Below are 27462 nucleotides of genomic sequence, written 5' to 3'. Positions count from 1 at the left end.
GATAGGATAGAGGTGGAGAGGCTCTTCCTGCTCAGAAAGGACAGTAGGACTAGGGGGCACAGCCTCAAGATAAAGGGGGGGCGGTTTAGAACGGAGTTGAGGAGGAACTTCTTCACTCAAAGGGTGGTGAATCTCTGGAATTCTCTGCCCGTTGAAGTGGTGGAGGCTACCTCACTAAATATTTTTAAGACGCGGGTTGATGGGTTTTTGATAAGAGAGGGGATTAAGGGTTATGGGGAGAGGGCGGGAATGTGGAACTGAGGCATGACAGATCAGCCATGATCTTATTGAATGGCGGGGCAGGCTCGATGGGCTAGATGGCCTACTCCTGCTCCTATTTCTTATGTTATGTTCTAAAACAGTACACTGCTTTGCCTTGGATGATGTCAGCATAAAGGGTACATGGTGTCAGAGTGGTTAGCACTGCTGCCTCACAGTGTCAGGGACTTGAGTTCAATTCCAACCTTGGGCCACTGTCTGTGTAGGATTTGTACATTCTCCCCATGTCTGCATGGGTTTCCTCTGGGTATTCCAGTTTCCTTCCACCCTCCAAAGATGTGTGGGTTAGATTGATTGGCCACGCTAAATTGTCCATTAGTGTCAGGAGGATTAGCAGGGTAAGTGCATGGGGTTATGGGGATAGGGCCTGGGTGGGATTGTGGTCGGTTCAGACTCAGTGGGCCGAATGGCCTCCTCCTGTTCTGTAGGGATTCTGTGACAACATCTCCAACAATGTAACAGTCTCAGAGCAACGTTCCAACGTTAGGTGCTCAATTTCTGCAGTTGGACAGGGAGATGAGAATCTACAATCACGCCAATCGAGATTTCAGCAACTGCAATAAAAAAAAGGTTGCGCAGCATCTTGAATAAAAATGACTTTACCAATTACTCTGCTTAGATTTTCTCATCGCTAAAGTTAGTAGAATCATTTAGAAATGTCAAAAAAAGTCTCCTTTGCTGCGGCTCATATTCAATTAGGAATTTATATAAACAAGGCAGCAGTGTTAACCACTGTACCAATCACCATTGTCAGGGAACCTGCCAGTAGCATGGATAACTTCAGGTGTGGCAGTGCTGCCACCACCAGGAGCTGATGATAATTACAGCATGACATGTTTACATAGAGAATTTTCATTGCAAGGTATAAATAATCGAATTTCAACTTGCATCACGGATATAATACAAAAAACAAATTGCTACTCACTGGAGGGGAGTTTTCATAAATGTTTGTGCTGTAGGGCAGATTTACAAATACTGGGTCCATATCCTGGATGTCAGTTATCGTGATTGCGAGATTAGCAAGTGTGGAGAGAGGATGGTCTTTATCCTGGTCCTGTTAAAAAAAAACAAATTTACATGTAACCAAAATAATTTGCACATTCTTTTATGATGATACTTTCTGAAAAATTTGCCAATTGTCCAATTTATTTTGCAAATGCTGATTAACACATCAGTGGTTAGCACTGCTGCCTTACAGCGTCATGAACCTGGGTTTGATTCCCAGCTCAGGTCATTGTGTGAAGTTAGCACATTCTCCCCGTGTCTGCGTGGGTTTCCTCTGGGTGCTCCAGTTTCCTCCCACAGTCCAAAGGTGTGCAGGTTGGGTGGATTGGCCATGATATATTGACCCTAGTGTCAGGGGGATTAGTAGGGTAAATAAGTGTTATTGGAGTAGGGTAGGGCCTGGGTGGGATTGTGGCTGGTACAGGGCCAAATGGCCTCCTTCTGCACTGTCGGGATTCGATGATTGAAGGTTACTCACATTTATACAACACATTGCTGACTCTCAAATCTCCCAAATAAATTACACTCTGGGCGCAGTGAACTGTCAGGTTTGGAACGTAGCAGGACGGCAAGATTTGTCTATTTGGTGATGTTATTTAGAGGCAGGAATTTGGGAATGTAGAACTCGCCACTACTTCAATTGGTATCTTTTCAAACGCAGGAAGAAAAAAATATGGAAATGACCATCACATTTCACTTTGTAGTGAAGTAACAAAGTTGCTCTTTGAAGAGTTGGGTTTTTCATGGGTACTATTCATCAGCTGGGATTTTAAGCCACTCCCCAGTTTCCTTTTGTGGCAGCTTGGTTGGATGCTGAAGCTCATTACGAAGGAGTGGAAACACATTTTGACTAACTGCTAAGCCTATCAATTGTCTTGTTCCAGTCTAACATACTCACTGATTTAAAAAAAAGAGTGAAACTGAAGTCAGGGGACAAATTAAAATCTTCCAATGGCAAAAGGGAAGATGGCTGTGGTTAGCTGGGGCCAGTCACCACAGCCAGGTGACCACATCACAGGAATCCCTCAGCAAAGTGGCCCAAGTATCATCAACAGCTTCATTAACGACCTTACTTCCATCATAAGATCTGTGGATTCATGTCAAGTGGGATAAGTTCACTCACTGACACTTGAGTGTTGTACTGAGGAAGCTCCGCACTGCCACAGGAGCCAACTTGCAGATGTGACATTGAAGAAATGTTCAGAAAACAAAAGGTAGTTTTAAGGGATTTATATTTGCATTGGTAAATATGAGAAATAAAGTCTAGTTTTAAGTACTTAAAATTTGGTGCTTCTGTGCAAGGGAGGGCAAATCTATGGTTAGATTCATGCTGGACAAAGGTGTTTGTATGTGCGGAGGTTTGCCCCGTTGCAGCCATGCGTCTATTGTGCTTAGAGGGTGTTGCAGCATGAAAAGCAACAAGTTGATGCAGGCATATCATCGCTCTGCAACTGGGGGCATCTTTAAAATTGGGAGTGTTTTAGAATCACCGAATCCCGACAGTGTAGAAGGAGACCATTCAGCCCATCGAGTCTGCACCGACCACAATCCCACCTCAGCCCTTTCCCCGCAACCCCACACATCTGGTTCCACAGGCATCCTGCCCAACGTGCAGCCTTGAACGAACGCCTGAAACAAGTGACCTAGGCATTAATTTACTTGCTGTTTGTGAAAACCTGCCGCTTTCAAGGTAATGGCCTCATTCCTATCTTTTAACAGGAACTGACGTCCCTTCTCAGGGTTTACCTTGTGTGTGGCCTGTTCATTTGGATGCACGTTAACTTTGTAAAACTTTTATTGCCTGGCTGCGTGTGTACATGGTATCGTGAGCAGAGATCCTACACTGGACCTCACATGTTGTTGCAATGACCCATTGTACACAGCTTACTGGGAACACCATCACCAATACTGTGGGCAGCACAGTGGCTAACACTGCTGCCTCTCAGTGTCAAGAACCCGGGTTCGATTCCTAGCCTGGATCACTGTCAGTGCGGAGTCCCCTTGTTTGCATGGGTTTCCTCTGGGTGCTCCAGTTTCTTCCCACAGCCCAAAAGACGTGCTGGTTAGGTGTACTGGCTGTGCTAAATTCTCCCCGGTGTACCTGAACAGGCGCCGGAGTGTGGCAATTAGGGGAATTTCACAGTAACTTCATTGTGGTGTTAATTAAACTTTGTGTCTACCTTTTAAAGTTTATTTATTGGTGTCACAAGTAGGCTTACATTGACAATGCACCTAACCAGCACATCTTCCAGACTGTGGGAGGAAACCAGAGCACCCAGACACAGGAAGAACGTGCCCACTTTATTTCACAGGCTGTGAACAACCGCTTTGGAACAATGTGGAGGTTGGGAAAAGCACTGTATAAATGCAAGACTAAACCTATACATATCAATACATTTCCATTTGGTTTCTGCAAATGACACCTGGATTGTTTGAAGACAATTGCTCAGGCTCTTTTTAATCAAAGTCTGGATATTGGTCCAAGAAGAAGTCGCCAACGTGATGGTCTACATAGACCTAATGCTCCAATAGACCATGAAAAATGAGCTCTCTCTCATGAAGCTATATCACTGTCCAGCATGTGATGGACAGCAGGAAAATAATACATAAGAAACATCTAAAGCTCATTTCATATGCAAGTTTAATCCTTAATGGCTAACACATTTCCAAATTAAGAGATAAACAAAAATATTTCAATGCAAGTTACCAACCATTGAACCAACTCTATGTAATTGACTTAATGGGCATAAATTTGGTCTGCTTTAATTTTTAGGATTTTTGCCTCACTGAATTCATTCACTATAGAGCACATTTAGATGCAAGACTCGGGTTCGAGGCGTGAATTTCTCTCCGTTATCTGACAATGCTTTTCCCTCCCTCGGAGATGTTGTGACCTGTTCCGAGTGGCATGTCACAACCCACACACAAAAAAACAAAACCCCACGTGGTGTCCCTCAGCTTTCCAAAGACTGAGAATCCACACAAACACTCAAAATGATTTGGAATGGAATCGATCATTCCCCCAGCAGCGCAAAACATTCCGGGAAATGGTCAAAGAGTAGCTCGCTCCAATTGAGCTGAGAATGTGTGTATGAGGAACACAGCCAGGGTCTTCACTCCAGTGTTAAATTTAGAAGTCAACATCTTAATCAGATTTGGCTGATCCTTCCATTCATTCCATCTCTTACACAGCACTCGACTACAGCTGAGTAATTCATAAATTATTGGCAACCAATGAGGCTGGTGAGCCAAGGGTTATTGGCAAGTCAGTCAATCTCACTCTCAGCTCTCGAGCCCAAAGGTTTGGCAGAGATGATGGTGGTGGGGGAGGGGGGTTCAAATCTCCAGAAACCTGAGAACACAAAAGGAGGAAACTGGGGCCGACATTCCCAGGGCAGTGTTGTGGGAGTGCTGCAGTGTCAGAGGCACCGTCATTGAAAGTGGACCCACCCTCTTCAAGTTTTGCAGAAGTTCCTGTGGGGACTACCTTGAAACGTCGATCAAGTTTTGAAACTTAAATCAACACCTCAATACAGGTTATTTGGTCGTTACCACACCGCCGGGAGCGTCTCGAGCAAAGATGGGTGACTGTTATCCTACCTCATTGGCTGCAAAGTAGTTTGGGACATCCTAAGGTCGTGTCGGGTGCTGAATAAACGCAAGTTTATTTTTTCGCCCAGGAAACCAGAGGACAAATGCAGCTTTTATAAATGAACGTTTCAAATGCAGTGAGTCAAACGGAATCTTTTGTCTCCGGTGACAGAAGTCATTAGTGTCTGCTAATTAAATTTTAAGTAAATGAATAATAGATGTCACAACCTGTGGGGTCATTTGTCATTTCCTCTGATGAATACGTTCACATTGGTAAGAAGTGTGAGCAAATCAGCTGCCAAGCTTCTCTGGTGCAAAGAGGTCAAACTCGCTGGCATTACTTTGCAAAGATTTTGATTAGTTTATGTAAAACTTTTCCTATTGATTTCCCCGGGATGTCCTTACTGATTTACTATATTCTATCGATTGCCTCACACTGATTGCTCTCTGCCTCTCCACCCTGGCACTGAATCAATGCCATAGCCATCAGCCAGCAGTCTCACTCAATGGAAGCCTTTCCTTTAATCTCTCCAATTTGCCACATCTCCCTCACCTTCAGATACATCTTCAGCAATTTGTTCAGTGCTCGTTTTCTCTCGGAGTCAGCTGGCACTCCCAACTCCAAGTCACACCAGAGGGTTCATGTCCCCCATAGGCTGGCACAGTGGTCAGCACTGCTGTCTCACAGCGCCAGAGACCCAGGTTCAATTCCAACCTTGGGTGGAGTCTGCGTGTTCTCCCCATGTCTGCGTGGGTTTCCTCCAGGTGCTCCGGTTCCCTCCCACATTCCAAGATGCTCTTTTGGAGAATCAGTGCAGATTCTTTGGGCCGAATAGCCTCCTTCTGCACTATGGTGATTCTATACACAGCACAAAATAGAATCCCTATGGTACAGAAGGGGGTCATTCAGCCCATTGAACCTGCACTAACAACAATCCCATCCAGGTTCTATCCTCATAACCCCAAATATTTACCCTGCTAGTGCTCCTAACACTAAGGGGTAACTGAGCACGGACAATCACCCTAACCTGCAAATCTTTGGAATGTGGGAGCAAACCAGAGCACCCGAAGGAAACCCAATCAGACACGGGGAGAACGTGCAAACTCCACACAGACAGTGACCCAAGCCGGGAATCAAACCCGGGTCCCTGGCGCTGAGAGGCAGCAGTGCTGATTCTACGTTAATCCAGGCTGAAATTCCAGTGGTGGACTAGGGAGGGGAAGTGGGTCCACCTTCCACCAGTCCAGGCAGTGCACGTGTCAGTCAAACAGCCCCCATACACAGCAACAGATTCCTACCGTTCCATTGACTTGGAGCTGATAAGCTCGGGTGGTCTCGTAATCCAGTGGCCTTTGAACGGTTACAACTCCCCTGGCACCATCGATGGAAAAGAAACGGGATGGAGGTTGGAAGGAATACAGCACGCTGCCCCCGGTGCCCTGGTCTCGATCTGTCGCATTCACTATGAAAATCGGTGTCCCCGTTGGAGTATTCTGGAAAGTAACACACCACAATTAAAAAAGGCTAAAGCAGCACAGCCCATTCAGGGAAAAGTTACACACATTCCGTGCATCTTAAATCCCCATTTTGACTACATTCTATTAAAACAGAGGAGAATCACAAGTGGCGCTTCTAAATCCCAGGCCAAATAAACAAGAAAAAAGGAGGTGGTCATTTGGCCTTTCGAGTCTGCTCCGCCATTCAATAATATCACAGCTGATCTTTTATCCCAATTTCACTTTCCTACCTCATCCCTGTGGAATCAGGGAATCTGGCAAGTGCAGGAGGAGGCCATTCAGCCCATCGAACCTGCACCGACAACAATCCCACCAACCCCACATATTTACACTAGCTAATCCCCCTGACTCTAAAAGGGGCAATTTAGCATTGTCAATCAACCCAATCTGCATGTTAAAGTTAAAACTTATAAGTTTATTAGTCACTGCAATGAAGTTGCTGTGAAATTCCCCTAGTCACCACACTCTGGTGCCTGTTCGGGTCAATGGACGTAACCAGCACGTCTTTCAGACTGCGGGAGGAAACCAGAGCACATGGAGGAAACCCATGCAGACACGGGGAGAATGCGCAAACTCCACACAGACAGTGACCCAAGCTGGGAATCGAACCCAGGTCCCTGGCACTGTGAAGCAGCAGTGCTAACCACTGTGCTACCCCTGAACAGTCTGATGCTCTATCGACTGCGCTACTGGGCTGTCCCATTTTCTCAATTCCTTGAACATTCACAGTAACGTAAAGAAATACAAGCAGGAGTAGGCCATTATCAAGCTTGTTCTGCCATTCAGATAGATCATGGGGGTCCCGTCTACCACACCACCATCTCCCTTCACATCTTTAATATCTAGAAAAATCAATCAAAAATCTATCCATCTCAGCTTTGAACATGCTCCACGAGTGAGCTTCACAACACTCGAGGACAGAGACTTACAAGGATTCACAATCCTGGGTAAACAAATATCTCATCAGTGCTAGCCGACCCCTCATTCTGAGGCTGATTCTTTATTCACCAGTTTTTTTTTGCGGGGGGAGCCTTTGTTCCACCATCTACTCTGTCAAGCCTCAAGATGATGTTACATATTTACATACATAGGCCGGCACGGTGGCACAGTGGTTAGCACTGCTGCCTCACGGCGCCCAGGTCACCATCTGTGTGGAGTTTGCACGTTCTCCCCGTGTCTGCATGGGTTTCCTCTGGGTGCTCCAGTTTCCTCCCGCAGTCCAAAGCTGTTTGGGTTAGTTGGATTGATCATGCTAAGTATGCAGGGTTACGGGGATGGAATGGCTGGCTGGGTAAGATGCCATTTTGGAGAATCGGCACAGACTCGATAAGCCGAATGGCTTCCTCCTGGATTGTAGGAATTCTATGGTTTATCCGACCCAATGTAAAAGTGTGAACATGGTAAGGGTGTGAATACATGAGAATGGTTATAGGGGTGAGGAATCTCAACTACATGGACAGATGAGAGGGGTTAGGTCTGATTTTCCTGGAGAGGGCCAGGAGAAGATTTGTTAGAGTTGTTCAAAGCTACGAGGGGCCTGAACAGAGCAGCTAGGGCGGGACTAGGAGACTGTACAAACTCCACTCCACGCAGTTATCCAAGAGCAGAATTGAACCCGGGTCCCTGGCGCTGTGCGGCAGCAGTGCTAACCACTGTGCCATCCTGAACTGACTGCTGGGGAGGGGTGAGGCGATTGACCCATGAGGAAGGATCGAGTAGGCTAGGCCTAGATTGCTTGCAGTTTAGAAGAATGAGAGGTGAATATGCTGAAAGATGGAGAGCCAGGAGACACTGATTTCGGGTGATTGGAAAGGTGGGAATCTTTTAGAAGCAGTGGGTTCTGATACTGGAACACACCTCCTGAAAGAGTGATGGAGACATATTAAACAGAAACTCTCCAAAAGGGCATTGGATAAATACCAGAAGTGTCAAAATTTGCTGGGCTATGGGGAACGAGCCCAGACTGATTGGTTAACTCTTTCAGGGGGCAGCACAGTGTCCAATGGGCTGAATGATCTCCTCCTGCACTGCCTCCATAGGTCATGCCTCCTCCACACGGGTAAACTTGAGCAACCTGAAAGCAGTCAGGTCGAATCAGAAATAGGAACGTCAGCAATTCAAATTTCTCAGGGGTATTAGATAAAGGTCTAGTCAACTTCCACAGAAAAACAGCAAAAACTGAAATAGCAGTTAGCAATCGCCACAGGCAACAAGAGATACTAAAATCTCAGAAGAAAGATGTCTTTAGATCTTCCAAGCAGAGGTGTAGCATGTCAATTTTCTAAAGGAAACCCTTAACGATTCCATCTTAGTTACAGATCTGATCAGTAGCTCTCACCACAAATCATCCAAGATGCCAGGAGGTTTTGTTTGCTTCATTATTTATTTGAAGCTTACATTGCCATTTCAATTTCACCACTGAGACAGAGTTTAGAACAATTCAAATAAAATAAAAATCATCAGTAAAGGGACTAAATTGTGTCAAGATGATAAGACGCAAAGCAACGACTCACTCTAAATTTAATTACAATGGAGTAAATAAGAACATGGGGAAAAGGGGGCAAACAGAGGGACAGGCCATTCAGCCCATCAAGCCTGCTCTACCATTCAACGTGATCATGGCTGACCCATCCACTTCAATGCCTTTGCCCCCCCCACACATTATTTTCCCAGTCTCTTCATTCACTGGTGTTTAGAGAGCTATCAATCTCGGTTTATACATACTCAATGACTGAGCTTCCACAGCCCTCCCATCCATTGACTCTGTCTACACTTCCCACTGCCTCAGCAAAGCAGCCAGCATAATTAAGGACTCCACACACCCTGGACACATTCTCTTTCATCTTCTCCCATCGGGGAAAAGGTAAAAGAGTCTGAGGTCACGTAGCAACCGACTCGAGAACAGTTTCTTCCCTGTTGCCATCAGACTTCTGAATGCTCCTACTATATATTAAGTTGATCTTTCACTACACCCTAGCTATGACTGTAACAACAATTCTGCGCTCTCCCCTTTCCTTCTCTTTGAATGGCATGCTTTGTCTGTATAGGCGCACGAGAAACAATACTTTTCACTGGATACATGTATGACCTTTAATTCTAATTTCACTTTCACTCCTCTATACATGTGACAATAATAAATCAAATCAAAGATTCACAAGCTTCTAAATAACAAAAATAATTCTCCTCATCTCAGTCCTCAGCGGCTTCCTCATTTTGAAATTGTCTCCCCTGGTTGACACTCCCCAACCAGTGCAAACATCTCACCTGCATTTACCCTGTCTATCCCTTTAAGTGTATTGTAGATGTCAATGAGATTACCTCTCATTCTTTAAGACATATAGCATGTTAACATGCATATAACTTGTATCTAATACCAAGACACAGCAAGCACACATTTCAAGGTGGCGCGTGACAACAGGGCACAGACAGCACAAGTTTCCCCGCACCCAGTCTTACGATTCTGTGCTACGTTTAGCTTTCTGTATTGAGACGACCGAAAGTCCATCTCACTATCAAACCTCGGGGTATCCAGGCTCTGGACTCAACTTCTATTTTCGGTGCGAGCGCTTTGACAAAGCCAGCTTGGATTTTCTTATTGCTGCCACTGTCCCCTGAGTGAGTGAGCACCGATGAATATAGAAACCCCATTAGATGCCATCTTGCATTCAAAACGAGGGCTCCAATGTGCAGTAGCATGTGGACTGTGCCGGCAGATAAAAACTGAGCTTGTGGGGATGAGCTGAAGATTAAGAGATGAAATTTAAGCGTTTAATAGAACAGAAGCTTATTAAAAAAAAAATCCAATTTCTCAGATCAAGCAATCAATTGAGAAGGTCAGCTGTAAGGAGGATGGAAAGAGCCCGCAGAATGCAGAGTAGTGGAGGGAGATCGAGCTCAAAACGAGAATCAGGAGAGTTTAGACAAAATAAACAGGCCAAGGACTGATTGATAGAAGAATGGAAATCTGCACAAACAAAATGGCAAGAGAAAAGCAGAAAGGAATGTGTCAGGGAAGAAACACAGTAAGAAGTCTCACAACACCAGGTTAAAGTCCAACAGGTTTATTTGGTAGCAAAAGCCAATAGCTTTCGGAGCGCTGATCCTTCGTCAGGTGAGTGGAAGTTCTGTTCGCAAACAGGGCAAATAAAGATAAACTCAATATATAAGATAATGGTTGGAATGTGAGTCTTTACAGGCAATCAAGTCTTAAAGGTACAGGCAATGAGTGGAGAGAGGGTTAAACACAGGTTAAAGGGATTAAACACATCTCTTTAACCTGTATTAAACCCTCTCTCCGCTCACATTGCCTGTACCTTTAAGACTTGATTACTGTAAAGACTTGCATTCCAACCATTGTTTCGTATAGTGTTTTGTATCTTTATATGTTCTGTATTTATGGCTAGAAAAAACAGACATTCCCCAGGAAGAGGGGAATTTATGGTCCCAGGGGAAGAAGAACCAGGAAATGCTCCTCTGTGTCCTTCAACCGACATCATGAGAAACAGCTCATTATTTTGCTGCCCAGGGAGCTTGCTGTGTGCCAATTGGCTGCCCCGTCTCCCATCTTACAACAGCGGTTAACGAAAAGATGTGCATGATTAGCTGGAAAGCAGTTTGAGCACCTGAAGCAGACATAAGGTGCTACAGGAATGCAAGTACTTTCTAAAGCAACTTTGGCCTCATTTGTACTCTTAAGGGTACTAGAATCAGAGAATCCCTACAGAGCAGAAGGAAGCCATTCGGCCCAGCGAGTCTGCACTGACCACAATCCCACCAAGGTCCTATCCCCGTAACCTCCAATATTTACCCTTCTAGTCCCCCAGCACTAAGGGGCAATTTAACATGGCTAATCAACCTAACCTGCACACCCTCGGACTGTGGGAGGAGGCTGGAGTGTCTGGAGGAAATCCACGCAGATACAGGGAGAACGTGCAAACTCCACACAAACAGTGACCCAAGCCAGGAATCAAACCCAGGTCCGTGTTGCTGAAAGGCAGCAGTGCTAACCACTGCGCCACCCTGCTGAAGAAACTTGCGCTTAATCAAAATCATCATTCCCTCAAACCCATTTCTTTATTTGGGTGAATCGGGAAGAGTCCATATACTGCCACAATCTGAAATAAGTAGGACCTGTGGCAGAGGGAAGTCTATATATTGCCCAAAAGTATGAGGTTGTGGCAGAGGGCGAATTGGCCGAGCTACCCTCTCAGCAATGGCTTTAGGAATCAACGAGTTACGATGAATACGATGTCGTGGACAGGGATATTAAGTAGCAACGGAGCCTGGGAAAGTCTGCTCAGAGATAATTGCCTCCATACTGCCCATTTCAGAAACACCGTCACATCAATTACACAGCTTCTCCCTCAACATGGCTACACGAGAACAATCGGGAGAGGTGTAAGCTTCCGCTACAAAGGATACAGAAACCATAAACAAAGCACACCAAGAATTTTCTCTCTCTGTCTCTCTCTCTGGGGACGCAGAGTACGAAGCGTACCTGCCACAGATGAAAGAGACGGTGATAGAACACACATCGTTTAACCTAGCTGGTGTTAAAGAAACACAGCAAATAAAAAAAGACCGACAGATATCAAATCCCCCAAGGTAGCATTTACCATTAAAGGACACCAATTGAAATGCTCTGCTTAAATTAAACAAAAGGCGATCTAACATGCTAGGAATTGGTTTAGGGAGCTGTCAACAACTGTTTGTCCTTCAACAAACTGAGTGGGGGCTGGAGGAGTAGTAGTAATATATTTTACCTTCTGGGCAGCAGCTAACGAGAACCTACTTTGCAAAAGATGCCTATTTTTTGAAGGCATATGTTTCTATATAAATATTTAATTGGGGAATTAAAATGTTGGACATAGAATCCCTGCAGGGCAGAAGGAGGCCATTCAGCCCATCGATCCAGCACCAATCCCACCCAGGCCCTATCCCCTCAGTATATTACCCTGCTAATCCCTCTGACACTAAGGGGCAATGTAGCACAGACAATCTACCTGACCCACATATCTTTTAGAGTGAGAGAGTGTGGATCGTCAGAAGCTTTTTCCCCTCAAGGTGGGGGAGTCAATTACTTGGGGCAAGGTTTAAAAGAAGGAGATGTATGAAGCAATTTTTTTTTTTTACACAGAGGGTGGTGGGTGCCTGGAACTTACTGCTGGGGGAGGTAGTGGAAGTAGATACAATAGTTTTAAGGGCTGTCTTAACAAATACATGAATAGGATGGGAATAGAGGGATACGGTCCCTGGAAGGGTAGGGGGTTTTAGTCCAGACAAGTAGAAAGTCGGTGGAGATTTGGAGGGCCAAAGGGCTGGTTCCTGTAATTTTCTTTGTTTGTGACGGGGGGAAAACTGGAGCACCCTGAGGAAACCCGCGCAGACATGGGGAGAATGTGCAAACTACACAGAGACAGTCACCCGAGGCCAGGATTGAACCTGGGTCCCTGGAGCTGTGAGAAAGCAATGCTAACCACCATCGTGACGCACAGAAAGCTATTAGCCTGGGAAGAATGTTCATGGAACACGCTGGTATCAAACTCTCATTTTAACCCACTTGTTTTAAATGATTTTGCCCAATTGCTTGACACAGAGTGACACAGCTATACAGTGTTCGAATGTTAATATTACACCAGGCATTTTCTAGGTTTTTAAAAAGGCACAATAAAACAGAAACTGTAGTTAACCTTTCCCCACTGTGGAATGATTCAGTTACAAAATCCAGCTGTAAGACATACAAAGTCAGATTTAATAGAGACTGACAGAGCGCGGCAAGGGACTGAACTGCCTTCTGCTGCCCCAGTCTCTCCACAATTCCAGCTGCATCAATTGGGTAAAGTACACGAACACAAATCACCCAGAACCGAAACCGCGTTGCGTGCCCACGGGATCAAAGCGTGTGGTTATTTGATGTGTCTGATTCTCTGGCTTGCTCCTTGGTTAGGCCACTGGTTCGCGGTGGAGATCTCAGTGGCTGCAGGATGAGGGTCTGGTTCAGGCTGGAGCTTCATGGGGAGAATTGCTGCACTGTGGTGGGAGTTTTGGGGGTTGGGGGGGCAGGGGAAGAAGAGGCCACCTTTTACATGAGACACTAAACTGAGCCCTCTTTTCTGAACAAACAGGCAGAATGGATCCCACGGCACCCTCAGGGCCGAGTTAAGCTTGCAGCGCTCCTCACCCCTCGAGGTTGTGGGTGTGAGTCACAAACCCGGGACTCAGGTTTAAGCCGACGCTTCAGTGCAGTACTGAGGGAGTGGTGCGTGGTCAGAGGTGCTGTCTTTCAGTTGAAAGGCTGAACCAAGGCTCTGCTTGGTCCCTCAGATAAAAGACCCCATGGGATGGAAGGCACAGAAAGTGGGAGATATTTATACTGCAGCGGGGAGGGAATGAAAGATGAGTCCAGCTATCTACAGAGAGAATAAAGGGGGTGAATCTCTCTTTGGGTTAAGGATTCTAGGAAGGTTGTAATCAAGTGCAAGGGGCAGCACGGTGACACAATGGTTAGCAATGCTGTCTCACAGCGCCAGGAACCCAGCTTCAATTCTGCCCTTCGCAGACATTGTGTGGAGCTTGCACATTCTCCCAGTGTCTGCTTGGGTTTCCAATCAGAAATGATTTCAGGATACAATCTGAAACATTCCAGTTTTATTCTTGGGATGGAATTGGAACCAGTTTAGGTGGTATCTTAAGTAACACAAAGGCAACGTTGCTGACTTCCAGCTAGCGATGTATCAATCTCCTGTGGCACTTTTGGGTCACTGGCAGCGAATACAGCCTCTCTCTCTTTCCATCAACTTCCAGTTGCACCTTCTCTTCAGTTCCTGTCTCTATACTGGTTTTTGCTCTGTATTGTCTTGTGATATATTGAGGTAAAGAAATGCCTCTGGGGCTGAGGGCTAGTAAGGGAGTGAGGGCCAAATGTGCTCAGTCCTCTGCTGTCAGGCTTCCATCGCTCTTGCTGGCCCCAGTGCTCATCTGTATTGTACTGCTAGCAGCTTCCTGTCCCTTTCAGCCCCGACTCCCATCACTAACCCTGTTTCCCTGTGTGTGACCTGCTTCAATTCCTCCTCTTCTCACTCAACTCTGAAAAGCTCAATAACAAGATAACAAAGGTTCCCTCACCCACTTCCTTCACAGGATTTCTCATCTTCAAAATGGCTACTAAAAACAAACAAGTTAGGCTTTTTATTTATTTGTGGGGCATGGGCGGAGGTGGATAGGCCAGCATTTGTTGCTTATCCCTAATTGCCCTGGAGACAGTGGTGGTGGTGAGGCAACTTCTTGAACCATTGTTTTCAAGGCAATACACTTAGTGCTGTTAGGAAGTTTCTGGACTTTGAGCCAGCGTCAATGAATGCCATTCCAAGTCAGGATAATGGTATCCCCCATGCATCTGCTGCCCATGTCCTTCTAGGTGGTAGCGGTCATGGGTTAAGAAGGTGCTGTCGAATCAGCCTTAGCAAGATCTCGCAATGCACCTTACAGATGGCACACACTGCTGCCACTGGGGTGGGGGTAAGAACATAAGAAATAGGAGCAGAAGTAGGCCATCTAGCCCTTCGAGCCTGCCCCGCCATTCAATAAGATCATGGCTGATCTGAAGTGGATCAGTTCCACTTTCCTGTTTTCTCCCCATAACCCTTAATTCCCTTGTCTGTCAAAAACCTATCTACCCGTGACTTAAATATATTCAGCCAGGTAGCCTCCACCACTTCAATGGGCAGAGAATTCCAGAGATTCACCACCCTTTGAGTGAAGTTCCTCCTCAACTCCGATCTAAACTGCGTCCCCCCTTATCTTGAGGCTGTGCCCTCTAGTCCTGCTATCCTTTCTAAGCGGGAAGAATCTCTTTACCTCTTCTCTATCCATCCCCTTCATTTTCTTATACGTCTCTATAAGATCCACCCTCATCCTTCTAAACTCCGAGTACAGACCCAGTCTATTTAGTCTCTCTTCATAGGCCAACCTCCTCATCTCCGGTATCAGCCTAGTGAACCTCCTCTGCACTCCCTCCAAGGCCAAAATATCCTTCCGCAAGTGCGGCGACCAAAACTGCACACAGTACTCCAGCTGCGGCCTCACCAGTGCCCTGTACAGTTGCAGCAAGACCTCCCTGCTTTTATATTCTATCCCCCTCGCTATAAAGGCCAGCATCCCATTCGCCTTCCTGATCACCTGCTGCACCTGCAGGCTGGGTTTTTGTGACTCGTGCACAAGGACCCCCAGGTCCCTCTGCACCGTCGCATGCTGCAGCTTTGCCTTTTAAATAATAATCCCTCCTACTATTAATCCTGCCAAAGTGGATAACCTCACACTTGCTAACATTGTACTCCATCTGCCAGGTCCTCGCCCACTCGCTCGGCCTATCCAGATCCCTCTGCAGACTTTCCACACTCTCCACGCAATTTGCTTTTCCACTCACCTTTGTGTCATCAGCAAATTTCGACACCCTACACTCAGCCCCCTCCTCCAGATCATCTATATAAATGGTGAAGAGTTGAAGCCCCAGCACCGATCCCTGGGTGTGTGAGAATGTTTAAAGTGCTGGAAGGGGGTGGCAAGTGGTTCTGGCAAGTGTTGTTGGAGCTGCACTCACCCAGCCAAGGAGAGGTTATTCCATCACACTCCTATCACGCCCCTCATAGATGGTGGATAAGCTCTGAGGAGACAGGAGATAAATGCCTTGCCACAAAAGGAAAGATATTCCGGCACATTCTCTGCAGGTGTTAGTCGTTAGAATGTTTGCATTTGCAAACTGTCACCTGTTGGGTCTCAGGTGCCACTGGGAAAGATTCATTACACTTTCTAACGTGCTGTCTCCCTCTCTGAACCACAGCTTCAAATTGTTGCATTTCTACTGCTGGCAAAAACACGTGATGGAAGCTTGTTAACTACTTATTTAAAAAAAAAACCTGATTCAATAACAACTCAAATTGCACGAGGGACGACATTGTTTTTCTCCTCTCAGCTTTCATTGTCTCGAGCTCCGAGGTTACAGCGAGGCAACGCACCCATCACCCAGAACCTCGCGGACAGCAGAACAGAAACATTCAGTGACCTTTACAGCGAGGACTCCCCTCATCCTGCTAGCAGTTTCAATCTGGTGCAAAGTCTAAGAGGTCGGCAGAGGTGATGTCAGCAAACAGCCAATCAACAGTGAAATGATCTTAAAGTTTTTTTAAAGTTTATTTATTATATTTATTAGTAACACAAGTAGGTTCCCTCTGGGTGCTCCGGCTTCCTCCCACAGTCTAAAGATGTGAGGGTTAGGTTGGTTAGCCATGTTAAATTGCCCCTTAGTGTCAGGGGGATTAGCAGAGTAAATACCTGGAGTTATAGGGATAGGGGCTGGGTGGGTGCAGACTCAATGGGCCAAATGGCTTCCTTCTGCAATGTCGGGATTCGAGAAAGGATTCTACAAAAAAAGCAAATTACTGCAGATGCTGGAATCTGAAGCCAAAAGAGAAAATGCTGGAAAATCTCAGCAGGTCTGGCAGCATCCGTAAGGAAAGAAAAGTGCTGATGTTTCAAGTCCACGTGAGCCTTTGTCAAAACTAAAAGGCACAGAAAGTGGGACATATTTATACTGCAGGGGCAGGGAATGAAAAATGAGGCATAGCCACAGAAACCAGCTAATAGCCGTCCACAGAGAGAATAAAGGGGGTGAATCTGTCTTTGGGTTAAGGATTCTAGGAAAACTAACATTAACACGGCAATGAAGTTTCTAAGAAAATCCCCCAGTCGCCACGCTCCGGCAATTGTACACAGAGGGAGAATTTAACACAGCCAACACACCTCACCAGCACATCTTTTGGACTATGGGAGGAAATCAGAGCACCTGAGGGGAAACCCACACAGAAACAGGGAGAACGTGCAAACTCCACACAGACAGTGACCCAAGCCGGGAATCGAACTCGGCTCCCTGGCGCTGAGAGGCAGCAATGCTAACCACTGTGCATAGATAATGAAGCAGGTGATTTCGGACCAAGTGGAAGTTAAAGGAATCATCCGCAACTTTAAAAACATATTTTAAAAGCACAGATTTCTTTTATTATGATGGACGAACTTGATATTTCATACAAGATGAGCTTTGCAGGGACATTGATTAGCAGTAATTATGAAGGTAATATTCTATTAAAAACCCAGTGCCATTTTCGAGGCTTTTTACAACGGGTCAGAGAGTGGAAAATGAAGGTTTCTATTGTTCGTTTACTGATTGCTTAAGGATTGCGCTTAGAGAGGGGGAATCTCAAGAGTGTAGCCCCTGGAAGGGCACAGGTCACCGACAGCAACTCAGACGTCTCCGTTACTCTGCAAATGTGAGACTCCCATCACTGCCATTCGAACAGTAGGAGTTCCACCCTTACAAATACTCTGGAATCTGGGAAATATGCCACCTGAAATTTATCGAATGCAGAAGGAAATCTACACTGTGCCTGCAATCAGCTTACCACATCAGGTTCACTCACTTGCCCACTACCTCCCTGTTTTGTGAACAGCCTCATCTGAATATTTAAAACAAAACTTGCCCTCTAGCACATCACAAAAATCATTTTGAAAGCAAAAGGAGCAGAACTTGCCAGAAGCAATTAAGTGGGTCGGGAAATTGGCCAGACAAGACCTAAGTCATAAGGAGAGGCTGGATAGACTGGGACTTTCCTGGAGCGCAGGAGGCTGAGGGGTGATCTTATAGAGGTCTACAAAATAGTGAGGGGCATAGATCAGCTAGATAGTCAATATCTTTACCCAAGTTGTCTAAAACTAGAGGGCATAGGTTTAAGATGAGAGGGGAGAGATACAAAACAGTCCAAAGGGGCAATTTCAGAGGATGGAGTGTGTCTGGAACAAGCTGCCAGAGACAGTGGTAGAGGTGGGTACAATTTTGTCTTTTAAAAAGCATTTAGACAGTTACATGGATAGTTAAAGTTTATTAGTGTCACAAGGCTTACATTAATATAATGAAATTGTGAAAATGCCTGAGTAATATGGGTAGAGAGGGGTATGGGCCAAATGCAGGCAATTGGGACTAGCTTAGTGGCAAAAACTGGGCAGAATGGGCAAGTTGGGCCAGTTTCCATGCTGTTTCCTATGACAAAGTGAGCCGGTTATTCTGAGCATTTCAAAGACAGCACAGAAATCAACAGTTAATCAATTTACTTATTCTTAAGATACTCAATCTCCACAAATAAACCTCACTGACAACTTCATTCCTTATCCATTATTTGTATGGAACGTACAACAATCCTTTTATAAAATAAATTGAGTATAAAATCTGACCTTCGCAAATGAAATTTCTGGTTTCTAAGAAAGGAAATGGAGACGTCTTCTTTAGGAATAACATTTTGGGTCGTGTGGGGAAACTCTCTCACTGGTGTTGAAAGGAGCCAGTGCAAGTCAGTGAAGAGGTTAACAATAAAAGGATCAGCTGTACAAGCTGCAGGAAAATTATCAGCAAATATAAACTCTTGTTCACTGGAATTCCCAAACAAAAATGTACCATGACCGTTCTCAATCAACAAATGCAAGAAATTTATCAGAGAAACATTATCCATCTGCATGCCCCACCCCAGCTTACACCAAGCTAATTCTGAAGCGTAGATGGGGGCAGCATGGAGGCATAGCGGTTCGCATTGCTACCTCATAGCACCAGGGACCCGGATTCGATTCCTGGCTTGGGTCACTGTCTGTGTGGATTCTGCACATTCTCCATGTCTGCGTGGGTTTCCTCCGGGTGCCCCAATTTCCTTCCATAGTCCAAAAGATACGCTGGTTAGGTGCACTGGCTATGCTAAATTCTCCTTCAGTGTACCTGAACAGGGGCTGGAGTGTGGTAACTCGGGGATTTTCACAGTAACTTCATTAGAGTTAACGTGAGCTGCTTGTGACAATAAGAAACAAATTTACTGCATGGTAGCTTGTGCAACTCATAAGAACATAAGAAATAGGAGCAGGAGTAGACCATCTAGCCCTTTGAGCCTGCCCCGCCATTCAATAAGATCATGGCTGATCTGTTGTGGCTCACTTTCCCGCTTTCTCCCCATAACCCTTAATCCCCTGTCTATCAGAAACCTATCTACCCGTGACTTAAATATATTTAGCGAGGTAGCTTCCACCACTTCAACGGGCAGAGAATTCCAGAGATTCACCACCCTTTGAGTGAAGAAGTTCCCCCTCCCTTATCTTGAGGCTGTGCCCTCTAGTCCTGCTGTCCTTTCTAAGCAGGAAGAATCTCTCTACCTCTACCCTATCCATCCCCTTCATTATCTTATACGTCTCTATAAGATCCGCCCTCATCCTTCTAAACTCCAACAAGTACAGACCCAGTCTATTTAGTCTCTCTTCATAGGCCAACCCCCTCATCTCCGGTATCAGCCTAGTGAACCTCCTCTGCACTCCCTCCAAGGCTAAAATATCCTTCCACAAGTGCGGCGACAAAAACCTCACACAGTACTCCAACTCCAGGAGCTCCACAGTACTCCAATTCAGGTTGGAGATTGACACAGGTTGATTGATGTCCTTGTTGCTTCTTGATTTGACATTTCTCATGCACTCCTGGCTGGATTCCCACATTCTCACCTCTGCTAAATCGGGGTCGTACCAGATCTTGCTGCCCGTGTCCTAGTTCGCATCACTCATCACCCCTGTATTCACCAACGTACACCGTCACCCTGTTAAACAGCATCTCAATTGTCAAAGTCCCATCCTTGTTTTCAAATCACTTATTGATCCAGCTCCAATAGCTCCTCCAGCCACACAGCCCACCAAAATCCTGTACTCCTCTAAATCCCCATCTCTTGAGTATTCCTGACTTCAATCACTCCATCATTGACAGTTGGGCCTTCGGTTGTCCAGGGTGTAAGCTCTGAAATACCCTCCTCTAAACCTTCCTTCCACACTACCCCTCCCTCCTTTAAGATACACTTTATTAACTACTTATTGGTCAGCTGCCCTGTAGAATCAGAATCCTGCAGTGCAGGGGGCCATTCAGCCCATTGAGTTGGCACCAACAACAATCCCACCCAGGACCTATCCCCATAACCCCATTCATTTATCCCAGCCAGCCCCCCTGACACTAAGAGGCAATTGAGCTTGGCCATTTGACTACCTTAGGGGATTAAAAAAAAAGGACGGCAAGGACAAGTTGGGACCAAAGGGCCTGTTTCCAAGCTGTAACCCTCAATGAATCTGATTCTAAATCAACCTAACCCGCACATTTGGACTGTGGGAAGAAACCAGAGCACCCTGAGGAAACCCACAAGACACAGAGGAGAAAGTGCAAACTCCGCACAGACACTGACCCAAGCTGGGAATCGAACCTAGGTCCCTAGGGCTGTGAGGCAGCAGTGCTAACCATTGTGCTGCCATCAGTTTTATCAGTAATTATCAGTTTTATTCGTGCCATTCAGGATAGACAATTACAGGAACCTTCATTTCTGAATGGTGTTTGGAATGATTGCATCTTTGATTTTAGGTGCATCACGGATCTGAATCAATGGCACATGCCCACCATCTTTCTTCCTTTGTTGCGGTTAAGCAGGTAAGAGGAGTATTCCACATGAAGCAGTCAGGTTGAGGGAGCCCAAGTGGGAAATTGATCCATAAATTAAAACCTTTCAATTAAGCAGTTACAACACAGCCGTGGAAACAATTACCAGGCAAAATGCTTAATTGGAATTTCGCCTTTACACAAAGCAGTATTAAATCACAGCGAGGCATTTCATTCACTGCTCACCGCCTCCTTAATACACTTTTGGGCAAATGGCCCATTTATATTAACTGGCACCGTTGTAGAGAGTCGAACTGTTTACTGAGATGTTGACGCTGTCTTAATAAAACACTCATCTGTGTGTCGTAACAAGCAAAGCTTCTGCTTTAGGTCAGGCCTTCCGGCAGTCGTGAAAACATGAATATTCTGGGTGAAGCTTTTTTTTATTCGTACACGGGCATCGCTCGCTGGCCAGTATTCAGTGCCCAACTCCAGTTGCCCGAGGGGAGTTGAGAGTCAACCACATTGACACTGAGGTAGGGTATCTGCCTCGCTGTCTGAACTTTGCTTTGCATTTGCAAGTCAAAGTTGGCACTCAAAAACAACCTGTATTTATGTAGCTTCAAGCCACGTTAAGGAAGTATTAGGACAGCATAATGGTTAGCACTGCTGTCTTAAAGCGTCAAGGATCCGGGTTCAAATCCTGGTTTGGATGATTGTGTGGACTGTCTGCACATTCTCCCCGTGTCTGCGTGGGTTTCCTCCAGGTGCTCCAGTTTCCTCCCACACTCCAAAGATGTGCGTGTTAGGTGGATTGGCTGAGCTAAATTGCCTCTTAGTGTGTCCCGGTATGCGGAAGTTAGTGGGATTAGCAGGGTAAATATGTGGGGTTATGGGAAAGGGTCCAGATGGGATTGTTGTTGGTGCAGAGTCAATGGGCTGAATGGCCTTCTTCTGCACTGTAGGGAGGCTATGAATTATTACTTCAAGTACAGAAGTTGAGTAAAAGGCAAGTGACTCTACAACAGTACTGGTTAAAAAGCAGACCCCCCTCCCCCACGGTATTTGTTAATGTAAATACCTGGTTGTAAAGGGGAAACACGTGCGTTTATTTCAGGAGATTCTCATTCCTACAGCAGGATCATCCAGCCCTTCCCACTGGCAGGATCTTCCAGTCCCGCCAAAGGCAACGCTTCCCCAGCAGGTTCCCGGCAGTTCAAGTACCACAACACCCAAACCACATGGCCCTTACTGTTAACAGCTTTGAGCAGTTGGGGAAGATGTATCGACCCCCAACCGCCTCCCGCTCACCCCAAAAACACCCAGTTAGAATCACAGAATCCCCACAGTGCAGGAGGCCACCATTTGGCCCATCGAGTCTGCACCGATCACAATCCCACCCAGGCCCTAAAACCGTAGCCCCACGTTTACCCTGCAAATCCCCCTGACAGTAAGGGGCAATTTTGCATAGCCAATCCACCTAACCAGCTCATCTTTTGGATTGTGGGAGGAAACCGGAGCACCCAGAGGAAAGCCACGCAGACATGGGGAGAATGTGCAAACTCCACATGGTCACCCGAAGCTGGAATTGAACCACAGTCCCTGGTGTTGTGAGGCAGCAGCGCTAACCACTGTGCTACCATGCCGCCCAAATGCTGTTAACATTGCTGTAAGATGAATGGCAACGGGGAGAGAGTATATCATATTATCTACTGCTTCTAAAACTCTAATTATCTCTGCCAGACTTGTGTGTCAGGCTTTTTATTTATTTGTGGGGCATGGGTGGACGTGGATAGGAGATTATGAAATTAGATAATATAGAACTAGGCGATGTGGCCTCAAAATAAGGGGGAGCAGACTTCGGACTGAGTTGAGGAGGAACTTGTTCACTCAAAGGGTTGTGAATCTGTAGAATTCCCTGCCCAGTGAAGCAGTTGAGGCTACCTCATTGAATATTTTTAAGGCAAGGATAGATAGATTTTTGAACAGTAAAGGAATTAAGGGTTACGGTGAGTGTCTGGGTCAGTGGAGCTGAGTCCACAAAAAGATCAGTCATGACCTTACTGAATGGTGGAGCAGGCTCGAGGGGCCAGATGGCCAACTCTCCAGTATTCTCAAAATCACTATTATATGACCCAGATCCACAAATCCCTGCCTCAGTTGTCTCCAATTTTTAGATGTTAGGATGCTGGACACAGTAGTTAGTACTGCTGCCTCAGTGCCAGGACCTGGGTTCGATTCCTGGCTTGTGGAGTGTGCGTCTGCGTGGGTTTCCTCCCACATTCTGAAAGACGTGCTGGTTAGGCTGCATTGACCCGAACAGGCGCCGGAGTGTGGCGACTAGGGGATTTTCACAGTAACTTCATCACAGTGTTAATGTAAGTCTAACTCGTGACTCACAAGTAAACTTTACCATCAAATCTCCACTAGTACCTCCTGTGTTTACAGGGCACCAAAAATAGTATTCACATCTTATAAGCGTCTTTACAATTTCTTAAACAGTCATTGGATTGTCTCTCACCACACATAGATCACTTGTAGACATCAACTTCACTGATGTTAAACAGGGCCTGTAATACGGATGACAGATTTCCTTAACAATTTAATACACTTGAAATGTGTTCATTATGAGTAGTAAAATTTAATTACACAAGGATCCTATGAACACTCAAACCAGACATGATTCAGTGTGAATTCTAATACACAAATGAACAATGAACAAAGAAAATTACAGCACAGGAGCAAGCCCTTCAGTCCCTCCAAGCCTGCACTGACCATACTGCCCGACTGAACTAAAACCCCCTACACTTCCAGGGACCACGTCCTTCTATTCCCATCCTATTCATGTACTTGTCAAGATGCCCCTTAAAAGTTATTACCGTATCCACTTCCACTACCTCCCCCGGCAATGAGTTCCAGGGACCCAGTATACTCTGCAAAAAATCTGTCTCGCACATCTCCTTTAAACCTTGTCCCTCGCGCCTTAAACATGTGCCCCCTAGTAACTGACTCTTCCACCCTGGGAAAAACCTTCTAACTATCCACTTTATCCATGCCTCTCATAATCTTGTAGGCTTCCATCAGATCACTCCTCAATCATTCCATGAGAACAAAATGCTTGCAAGTATCTGAGATAGCCACATGTTCTAAATTTTAACCTACGTCAAACCCCCAGATGTGGTTATTGAAGTTCAGTGTTAGTAGTTGCCAATTCTGGCTCACTGGGAATACATGAAGTTTGTGTATTTGTCATGATGCCCTGTCTACCAGGCTACAATGGGAAGCCTTCCCAGCTACCTGTACATTGCAGTTCCACCTGATGCAGACCACCAGGAGATAAAAACAATATCGATGTTTTATTTTTAAATTGATCGCCGACCTTAGTCATCAAGAATTTCGCACAACTTCACTGTTTACTTCACCATCTAAACAGATGTTGGACTTCATTTTAAATCTGGTTAGAATTGGTCCAATTAAGAGACAGGAACATGCAAACCCCCAAAATATGCACAAAAACTAGCCCAATTTGGTTACATCCAGGTAGGAGGAAAAAAACTTATACGTCTCAAACAAAAATGGGAAGGCAGATCATCATCTCAATGGCCATAAATTAGGAGAGGGGAATGTGCAACGTGACCTGGGTGTCCTCATACACCAGTTGCTGAAGGTAAGCATGCAAGTGCAGCAGGCAGTAAAAAAATGCAAATGGTATGTTAGCCTTTACAGTGAGGGGGTTTGAGTACAGGAGCAGGAATGTCTTGCTCCAATTATACAGGGCCTTGGGAAGGCCACACCTGAAATTAGTTTTGGTCTCCTTATCTAAGGAAGGGTGTTCTTGCTCTGGAGGGAGTGCAGAGATGATTTACCAGACTGATTCCTGGGTTGGCAGGGCTTAGGAGAGATTGAGTCGGTTAGGATTGTATTCACTGGAGTTCAGGAGAATGAGAGGTAGAAATCTACAAAATTCCAACAGTACTGGACAGGGTAAATGCAAGAAGGATGTTCCTGATGGTGGGAAGTGCCCAGAACCAGGGGATCAGAGTCTAAAGATACACGGCAGGACAGAGGAGGAGGAGAAATTTCTTCACCCAGAGAGTAGTCAACCTATGGAATTCACTACGACAGAAAGTAGTTGAGGCCAAAACATCGAATGTTTTCAAGAAACAGGTATCACACTTGAGATGAAGGGGATCAAAGGATTGGGAGTGGGGGGGAGATCAGGCTATTGAGTTGGATGTTCAACTATGATTGTAATGAATGGCAGAGCAAGCTCGAAGGGCTGAATGGCCTACTCCTGCTCCTATTTACTGTGTTTCTATGAGCCATAGAATAGAGACCATGGGTGCAAATCAATTAAACTGTCTCACAACACCAGGTTAAAGACAAACAGATTTATTTGGAAGCATGAGCCATTAGCTTTCAGAACGCTGCCCCTTCATCAGGTGAGTGGGAGTTCTGTTCACAAACAGGGCATATAGAGACACAAACTCAATTTACAATACGACATCAGACTCACTGCACCAAATGGCCAATTTCTCTTTAATAACTTCTTGAAGAACTCACTTAGTAACATCAGTTTCCTTCAAAATTATTTGTTGACGGTACCTGGGCTTCGTTGGTGAAGCCAGCATTCTTTGCCCATCCTTAACTGCCCTTGAGAAGTTGGTGGTGAGCTGCCTTCTTGGACTGCTGTGGTGTAGGTACATCCACAGTGCTGTTAGAGAGGGAATCCCAGAATTTGACCCCAGCGGCAGTGAAGGATATATTTCCAGATCAGGATGGTGAGCGGTTTGGAGGGGAACTTTCAGGTGGTGGTGTTCCCGTGTATCTGCCGCTCGTCCTTCTAGATGGTAGAGGTCACGGGTTTGTGGATAGGCAAAGAGTTCAAGCGAGGCTTCCACACTCTGGAACTGACTTCCTGCAGCGACAGTTGATGAACTCCAGCAATGTCCTTCATTAAGAAGAGTCCATGGAATTACTGGAGCTATAAGCAATTGAACTTTCAGCCTGGAATTGTATTACTGATCCAAGTTCCTTAGTGAATGCTAATGTCAAGTCACACTTTTTACAAAGTGAAGTTGAAATAGGATGGTTAAACATGCTCCGTGTTGAGTTATTAAAATACAGACAGGTAAAATTAGTTATTCCAAATGCAAATTTGCTCAGCAAGTGTGAACCTAATTAAAACACTTTCACTCTGTGTATTCTTTTGACGTGTGATAATGAATTGGCATCAGTAAACCTAACCTCTGTTCCCTTGTATAATAAAGTCAACTTTGATGTTCTCATCAGTGAATGACTTGCTACAGATTAGCTGTAAAACACTGCTGCTCACAAATAGACATTACTTATTTCATCAGAGCTAGCATAATGGTTCCATGAAAGAAATCCTCACTCTGCTACTCTATTTTGGACTGGTAATTAACACAGGGAACAGCAACTCGTTTCATCTTCACAGCAACTTTAGCAAGGTAAACTTCCCTGAGGAACCTTGCAGGAGTGTTACTGAACAAAGTGGGATGTTGAGCCACATGAGGTGGTATTGGGGCAAATGACTAAAAACTTCATCAAAGGGGGGAGGTCAAAGTTCAAGGATAAGAGCATGATAGCGAAGAAGTGGTCATGGAGAGGAATTCTGCCCCATGTCTGCGTGGTTACTCCGGTTTCCCCACTCACTCCAAAAGATGTGTAGGTTAGGTCGATTTGCCCTTCAGTGTCGATAGATTTAAGGGCAGCACGGTGGCACAGTGATTAATACTGCTGCCTCTCAGTGCCAGGAACACTGGTTCGATTCCCAGCTTGGGTCACTGTCTGTGCAGAGTCTGCACTTTCTCCTCATGTCTGCATGGGTTTCCTCTGGGCGCTCAGGTTTCCTCCCACAGTCAGAAAGACGTGCTGGTTAGGTACACTGGCCATGCTGAATTCTTCCTCAGTGTACCCTAACCGGAGTGTGACAACTAGGGGATTTTCACAGTAACTTCACTGCGGTATAGATGTAAGCCTACTGGTGGCTAAATAATAAATAAACTCTAACAAAAAAGATGCGCAGGTTGGGTGAATTGGCCACGCTAAATTGCCCCTTAGTGTCCGAAGATTAGTTTAGGAGGATCAGCGGGGTAAATGCATGGATTTAGAGGGATCGGTTGGCGATAAGGCGTAGGATAAGATGCTCTGTTGGAGAGCTGGTGCAGAACCTATAATGCAGAAGGAAGCCATTCAGCCTGTCGGGATTCTATGAATGTCAGAGATAAGTGGGCCCGGAACTGAAGACACAGCAGCCAATACTGGAGTGATAAAGAGAGGGACGCACAGGAGGCCATGATTGGAGATAAAACCCGAAGCAGGCACTGAGGATTGCAAATGCAACCAACTATTGGTCCACTGCAACCAATGAAGGAGAAGCTTAGAGGGCCAGGTGGTTTGAGTGGGCACTAGTTGATCCCAACCTGGCTCATTCTCAATCCCAAACAGTTCAGCGACCATGTAGAGATTAGGGACTGCAGGAAAGGAAAGAAACATCGAGGACGATTGAATCATACTGTTCTCCCAATAGGAAACCTTTATAGTTCTGCATTGTCAGA

At 45.6% G+C, this 27462-nt stretch overlaps 1 protein-coding gene across 1 annotated transcript in view; it reads right to left on the bottom strand.

The window, feature by feature from the left end:
* The window catches only part of cdh23 (cadherin-related 23), a 767458-nt gene that overhangs the window by 556018 nt on the left and 183978 nt on the right, over positions 1–27462 (bottom strand). Inside the window, exons 7-8 of the mRNA XM_080215942.1 lie at positions 6175–6369; positions 1205–1333 (exon numbers count right to left, since the gene is read on the bottom strand). Of these exons, the coding sequence (XP_080072068.1) occupies positions 1205–1333; positions 6175–6369 (324 nt within the window). The remainder of the gene's footprint in view (positions 1–1204; positions 1334–6174; positions 6370–27462) is intronic.

Source organism: Carcharhinus amblyrhynchos, chromosome 31, assembly GCF_965287045.1.
Source record: "Carcharhinus amblyrhynchos chromosome 31, sCarAmb.v2.hapA, whole genome shotgun sequence".
NCBI classification, from domain to species: Eukaryota; Metazoa; Chordata; class Chondrichthyes; order Carcharhiniformes; family Carcharhinidae; genus Carcharhinus; species Carcharhinus amblyrhynchos.
This window is presented reverse-complemented; position numbering and strand designations above follow the sequence as displayed.